This window comes from Pseudonaja textilis, chromosome 2 (assembly GCF_049901715.1).
Source record: "Pseudonaja textilis isolate UNSWEBS1 chromosome 2, rPseTex1.2, whole genome shotgun sequence".
Lineage (NCBI taxonomy): Eukaryota > Metazoa > Chordata > Lepidosauria > Squamata > Elapidae > Pseudonaja > Pseudonaja textilis.
In genome coordinates this window covers 170,863,678-170,871,215 of record NC_141991.1, presented here as the reverse complement: position 1 = coordinate 170,871,215, position 7,538 = coordinate 170,863,678, and the positions used below count along the sequence as shown (strand labels likewise).

The 7,538-nt window shown below is 43.3% G+C and overlaps 1 protein-coding gene across 2 annotated transcripts in view; it reads left to right on the top strand.

Moving 5' to 3' along the window:
- The first annotated feature begins 1,141 nt into the window (after positions 1–1,141).
- PSD3 (pleckstrin and Sec7 domain containing 3) overlaps positions 1,142–7,538 on the top strand; it is a 163,103-nt gene continuing 156,706 nt past the window's right edge. The window contains exon 1 of one of the 2 annotated variants that reach the window (XM_026718552.2): positions 1,142–1,601. In XM_026718552.2, coding sequence (XP_026574337.1) covers positions 1,581–1,601 — 21 coding nt within the window. In that variant the 5' untranslated portion in view covers positions 1,142–1,580. The remainder of the gene's footprint in view (positions 1,602–7,538) is intronic. The other variant, XM_087926451.1, reaches the window with a different exon arrangement.

The following is a 7,538-nucleotide window of genomic DNA, read 5'->3' as shown; positions in this document are numbered from 1 at the left end:
GGAAAGGATTGAATCTACAATTCTTCCAGGACAAGGCAATTCAACATCTTTTATTGCCTGGGGCAGAAATGTCACATGAAATCTTCACTATAATGATTTTAAAAGGCAGTCACTTTATACTTAAGAGAGGTGTTTTTTCTTGCAGATGGTATACTATTTCCAAGCAAGTCTAGGAAAACCAGCCACTTCCTTTGTTCCTCATTAAAAAAAATAATGCAATCAAATTCAAGCCTTGTCAAAAATATGCTAGAGTAATTTCAGGGAAACTAACTCTAGGCTATTTGCATACATATCCCTAAATGGTTATTTTCTGCTCTTTAATAGGCTTTGATACTGTGCACTTCTGACAGTTCAGGGAACTTTGCTTGGTTCCGTTCAAACCCGTGGGATATAAAAAGGCTTAATATATTTATTTCCCACTTGTTGGCGGGATCCAGCCTTCAATCCATGCTGATTCTTACACATCACTTACTCTCAGGACAAGCACAACAACACCCACAGCTGCCTTCTCCAACGCGGTGCACTCCAGACAGGTGCAACGTGCCTTCCATAATCCCACCTGGAAGAACATTTGGGGAACGTATGTGTGTAGCCCTTTTGCGAGGTTCCAGTCTGGGGAAGGTGGTTGTACAGAATTGCAGCCACAACGTGTAGTTGGTTGAAATACACCCCTTACTCCTTTTGAGTACGCCCCTGTCTAGGGGACGCTATCCCAAGAATTAGCTCCTTCACCCTGTATTTTACTTCATGGCGTGGGGGGAGGGTGTCCTTAAAAGGAGGGAAAGGGAAACTTTCTCTTTGCCTCCTTTTAAGTCCACGCAGGTTGCTCCCTTCACAGACCCCAAAACTTCCTTGCCACGCGGGCGTCTCTTTGCCAAAACAGCAGAGACATCTGCCTCTCGCTCGATCCCTTCCGTTGACCAAGCGAAGGGCGCCGTCGCTACAGCACCCCCATTCCTGAAAAGCCAAACTCGGAGTCTCTATAGAAAGACGCGGGCGGCAGCAAAAGGTGAGACCAGCGCCCGGCCTCGCTTGGCTCCGGGCAGGAAACGCTTCCTCTCCCGGCTTCGCTCCTCCTCTCAGTGCTCATGTGCGGGCCCTCGAAGGGTAGGCGGCCGAGGGAAAGGTTTCGCACATGCTCAGAAGGGTCGAGTCGCCGTCCCTCCGGGCTGAGGCGGCTGGCAAGCGTCAGGCGAGGCGGCCGCCTCGGGAGCGGATGGCCCCCCTCGCGTTGTCATGCCGACTCCTCGCCGCTGCCGTCCTTCGAGCCCGTGTGAGCGAGCCGGCGGCGGCGGCGGTGGCGGCGGCGGCTGAGGCAAATGCCGGAGGAGCCCCCCAGTTCCAGCCCACAGCCTCGGCTGCCGCCGCTCTGAGCGGCGCTTCGCCGCTTCTGCCTCTTTAACAAAAGGATTCGGCGGGCAGAAAGGTGGGAGAAGCAGGACGCCGCGGCCAGAGGCAACAGCTGCAGCAGCAGCAGCAGCAGCAGCAACCCCCGGGCATCCCACCCTCCTCGGACTATCGTTGCACCGGGCGAGAGGAAAGGGTGTGTGGGGGGGCCTGGGTTGTCCGGGAGATGGAAGATGGAAGAAAGCGACGGTGGGGTAAGGAAAACCAAAAGCAAAACAAAACACTCGCCGCCGCCTCCTCCTCCTCCTCTTCTTCTTTCTCCTCCTATGCCTTCTCCCCGCTTGGCTTTGTCACCCGAGGTGCCCCCGTGGCGCGTGCTTCTGCCCATCCACACTGCCCAGATGTCAAGCCGCGTCAATGCCCCGGACCAAGAATCGGTGTGTCGTTTCCCCCCACCCCCAGCCGCCCCGTGCCCGTGGGCAAATGAATGGGAGACAAAGACTGGGAGCCGGCTTTGCAAGAATTAGGTCTCTTCGCCGTCCTGGTGGCAGCCTTTCTCTCTCTCCCCCCACCCCCCGTTTCCCCTCCGTTTTAAGCAGATTTATGACTTTGGGGTGGAGGGTGACGGAGGGGTTGGGGGTGGATGGGGAAGGGATACCCAAGCCTTGGCTGTAAGAGTGAGTCCGATCTAAGGTGGAGAAACCCGGCTTCGGATTCCGGCTAAGGTGGAGAAACCAGAGATTCAGAGGTGCCCGAAGTTAACTCGCCTCGCCTTTTAGACTCGTCTACCTATTAGGGTTGGTGTGAGGGGAAGAATGGTGGGAGAACGAGTCAGGATGGTTCCATCGGAGTTTCCCCCTTGGCGAAAGAATACCATTATAATCATGTAATGATATATCCTTCCACTTTTGTAGTTCAACCCTGGACTTAGGAACCTTGGATTATTATTATTATTTTCCTGTAGAACTCATTACATGTTTCTGCTCCTTCTCTCCCCTCCCCCACCCACTTCCATCAATAATACTGATGTATTTGCCAGGTTTATTGCAGGCGTGCAAACGCGGGCACTCTTACCTGCGCATTAAAAAAATAAATAAAGGAGTGCCCTTAACTATTTTTTTTCCTGTTAATATGCTTTGCAATTTGGAGTGTTATAATGCTAACCTAAAGCATTTTAAGCAGATGTTAATCAGGCTAATTTCTACCTATCCCTTCAGAATTGTCCCTGGATTAAAAAGTGCACAGATATCTAAAATTTACAATGAAAGTGCTTCAGCAGCCAAAACAAATTTGCAAGTTGACATATTTTTGCATCTCATTTGCTGTGGTTGTCGCTTTGCTTTGATTTTCTTCACCTCCGTTCCCTGATCTTTCACCCTTTCATCTTAGAGCAAATCCCATTGCATTTAGGAAGCTTTCTTGTGAGTGGAGATGCACAGGATGAGCTGGCTAATTAGATTTTAAACCTATTGGGGCAGGACCTGCCTGTTTATGTAGCACCTCAATTTTTATTTATTCACACACTGTAAAAATGGTTAATTTGTGGAGCATATGCAAATATACATTTCCGTTCCTTGCGTTTGCGCACGCTGGCTGTACATCTTGTAATTGATCGCAGGTCTTTGTACATATGGTCTCTTCTCTTTTTTTCTGCTTGATTGTGTGCATCTGCCTTGTCGCTGTTTGTTCTTATATGCAAAGAAGCGTGCAAAAGAGCTTTTTTCCTATTCCATCTGATTGTTTGGCTCCTATTTTTAATTTTAGAGATCAAACTCAGTTTAACAGATTGCAGAGATGAACTAAAGACGTTCATCAATCAAGGTGCTTTCAAAGATTTATCAATAGTTTTCTCCTGAAAGAAAGGAAAACTTCTTGGGAACCATTGGTAGCTATGTTGATATTTGGCTCTGTTTTCACAGCTGCTTGGCATTAAGGCACAGTCATTATTCTAAGGGGGAGTAAAGCATAGATTTCAGCCGATTTCTTGAAAGTGGCTATCTAGGGTTCTGCACTGCAGAAAGAAACGGGAATGGAAGACCCCAGATTGTAGGACAGCATGTGTGCCACAAATCGGTAAGCTAATACTACACAGTGCCATCTAAATTAGGCAACCCGGTACCTGCTGGATGTTTTGGAGTTCAGTTCTCATCAGGCCAAGCATTGTGAAAGACGTTTTATTTCTATGTATAATGCAGGACTGTAAGCAAATGTTCAAGGAATGTCTGATTTATCCCAGCAGGATTCCAGGCTCTCTTCAATATTAAAAGGAGGAATGGTTTGGCTCTTTTCTTTAGAGAATTGTTTCACAGGGAGCAGTCCATCCATTTGCTAGAGTAGGGGCCCCCAACCTTAGCAAAGCTGGCTGGGAAATTCTGGGAGTTGAAGTCCGCCAGACTTAAAGTTGCTAAGGTTGGAGACCCCTGTGCTAGAGAATGATTGTCAGCCCCACGAGGTAGACTGGACCAGGAAATCAAGTCTATAGGAAGATCAGAACTATACTTTAGTGAGTTTGGCTATAATAGAATTTTGCAAGTCTGATTATCAGTGAATCAGAGCAGTATCTGCCTGAACTGCTTCCAAATAGTATCTTTTTTTTTCTGGGTTTTTAAATATGCATCACCTCCTTTGCCTAAGTAATACTTCTTGCATATTTATGTAATCTTTATTGTCTCCTACGATTGTGTTCCCTATCATATAAGCAAAGGTGAGGTCAGAAGATCATCTCCTGGTATCTAGATAGAAACAGCTGCATTTTTTGGTAGGCAGTATGCAGAGTGTGCAGCTTTCATGCCTTCACCACATCGACTTCCTGATTGTACTTTTAGATGGCAATAGCATGAAAATGAGTTGCCATTGCTCTTTTTCCAGGATGGTCTTTATTTCTGAGTCTGTCCTACACATCTGGAATGATTGTGTGGTCTTCTTTCTATGTGCTGACCAGGCCTGATTATGACTGACATCTTCAGGATACTGCACATTGGTTAGGTAGTAATCCAAGATAAAACCCATTGAATAGAACATATCCCACCAGCCAAAGGTTTGCGGTTCCAATACTTGGCAATGCTGCTAGAGGCTGAGTGAGATGACTTCCTGTTATAGATATCTTATTGTTTGAACATGTGTGCCTGTAAAGCAGTGAATCCAAGCATGATGCATAAAAGTAGTTGTGGCAAAAAAGAAAAGAGATGACTTTAAAATATGAAATGTCTCTGCATCCATCTTAGCTGGATCCCACTGAAATCAGCTGATCCCTTGATAATTTGATATGGATGGCTTTGTTTGGCTTCATTCCTATTGTCATATACTGTCTGAGTCAGCTGTTAAAAGTGATCTGGCAGAAGTATTTTGAATCTCTGAAAAAGAGGCTCGTCTGAGGCCCATTTGTGAGTTTATAGCAGTACAGGTAGTCCTCGACTTATGACCACAATTGAGCCCAACATTTATATTGCCAAGTGAGGAATTTGTTAAGTGAGTTTTGCCCCATTTTGCGATGTTTCTTGCCACATTTGTTAAAGTGAATCACTGCAGTTGTTAAGTTAGTAACATGGCTGTTAAGTAAATCTGGTTTTCCCATTGACTTTGCTTGTCAGAATATTGCAAAAGGTAAACACGTGACTCCAGACACTGCAACCATCATAAATGTGGGTCAGTTGTCAAGCATCCGAATGTAAATCATGTGACCATGGGAGAATGCTGCAACAGGCATAAGTGTGAAAAATGGTCATAAGTCACTTTTTAAGGTGCCATTGTAATTTCAAACAATCACTAAGCGAACTGTTGTAAGACGAGAATTATTTATAGTCTAAGATTTATTTATTATATTTTTATTCTGCCTTTATTACTTTATAAGTAACACAAGGCAGCAAAACATACCTAATACTCCTTTCCCCTATCTATTTTTACCACAACAACCCTGTGAGGCAGGTTAGGCTGAGAGATCATGATTGGCCCAAAGTCACCCAGCAAGCTTTCATAGCTAAGGCAGGACTTGAACTCATGGTTTCCTGCTTTCTAGCCTGGTGCCTTAAACACTACACCAGACCTAGATTTCCTGCTTCACAACCCTGTCTTATGTAACCCAATTTTACGCAGATTTCTGAGAAATAAGTTCGCTTGAATCGTGATCTGAGGCTGGGTATGCAGTGTGCCATTTTCATGCCTTCACCACAGTGATTTTCTGATTGTACTTCTAGATTCTGTTTTGTACATAACAGCCATCTTTCCCCAGTCTGAATTATTTCAAGATGTGTACATTTCAGTTCCCATAATCCCCCAGCCAACTTCGCCATTGCTGAACAAAAGTGCACAAATAAGGGGTGGCGTACCTGTATGATATAGAAAGTGAAAAATGGAAAATGCTTAAGCACATTTATTTATTTATTTATTTTTAATTCTAGAAAAAAACATACATTTACAACAGACAAATATATATATATATATATATGTATGTATATGTATATATATATGTATGTATATATATACACACACACACACACACATATATACACACACATATGTGTTTATGTATATGTATATACATGTAAGTACCCGCGAAAACTTAAGAAAACAAATATACACACACACACACACGCATATACATACATACACACACACACACACACACACACACATATACATTTTACAGCGTATATTGAGCAATTTAAGCACATTTAATGAGGGAACAGAAATGTAATCTCTGTTTGCAGTTTTTGCGGTGCAAATGATCAGGAAAACTGCTTTCCATTGTGAAGAATTTTTCCCCACAGATAGCTCTTCTGTTTTGTGAAAGATGTAAAGTTTGTTTAACTGTGTGATTGAAAGTACTGTATGTCTCTAGTATATATTTGACTCAAATGCCATTTTCTCCCCTCTACAAGTTCAAATCAGGTCATTAGTAGAATTAAAAAACGAAAGCCAGAGACCCTAGCTGTTGTCCATTCTTATCAAACTATGTTACTGTGCACACCAGTTTCTAACCAGAAGTTCTTCATAAAATGACAGAACAATACAGGAAGTCAAATAGCTTGGCTGCCTGAAGAAATCTTGTGATTCTGGAAGACTTAATGGAACTTCTAAGAGAAAAGCCACATTCTGATAAAGTCCCAGCTCATTGCTGATTCTGCCAACTCAGAGGCTGATACAAAGAAAGGAGTAATATCAGAAGATCTTCCCAGTCTAGTAAAAGCCTTACTGAAACAGCAGAATGGAATAAGAGTGCATAAAATGGCCTACTTCAAACAAAACATCTTCAGTAATGAAAAATTACTGTGGTTTGAAAATGCCACTGTATTTTGTTAACTTGGAGCATTGCTTTGAAGCTTCTTGTTTACTTTAGACCATAACTCAGGCAATTTTCAAACCTCAGAAACAGCAAAAATAATTGTACCTGTCTTGGGCTTGAAGGAATCAAGGTAGCAGAGGAGTCATACAAGAAGAACATGGAGAATGTAAACAATGATTCCACCAGGATCTCAGGTTCCCCTTTTCGAAACACAAACAAAGATGATGCAGAAAGAAGCTGGAGCATCGTTTGGAAAGTTTATGTTACATCTGTGTTTACAGTGTCCACGCAAGCATGGCTGAAAAAGAGCACATGTAGTTAGGACCAAGATGCTGCATAATTTTGCATTGTATCCACTAACATGTATTGATGCAAATTTAGAAAACTGATTAAAAATAGAAATTCAGTGTTCCCGAGAGAAGGAAACTGACCACTCAAACTTTTGTCCTAATATCTAATTCAGCTTTTTTCAACTGACCATGAACTATCTTTCTATGGGGTAGAATACAAAGCAAGGACTGTTTTAAAAGAAGCCTGGTGCCATGCCATTATTACCCTGTACTACAACCAGGAGGCAATTAAAAGAAGTAAATTGTTCTAAGTTCAGCAGAGTTTATTCTTAGTCAAGCGGCCTGATCTTTGGAACATTTTCCCAGATAAAAAGAGTCTTTGATATAAAATTCATCCAATGCCACCCAGGCTGGGTTAGGGATGTTGAAGAACGCCAAGTCCCAGACTGGTATCGGGAGTCTGTAAGGAATAGAATAGATGTAAACAAGGTCAGATTAAATAACTGCATGATGGAACTTACTGTTGGTTGGGGCTTGATCTAGCTTAATCACAGCTCCATTCTTACCTTAAGCTAGAGTCTTACTCCTCCTAAAGGAGGCTTTTTGATTAGTGGGTCTTC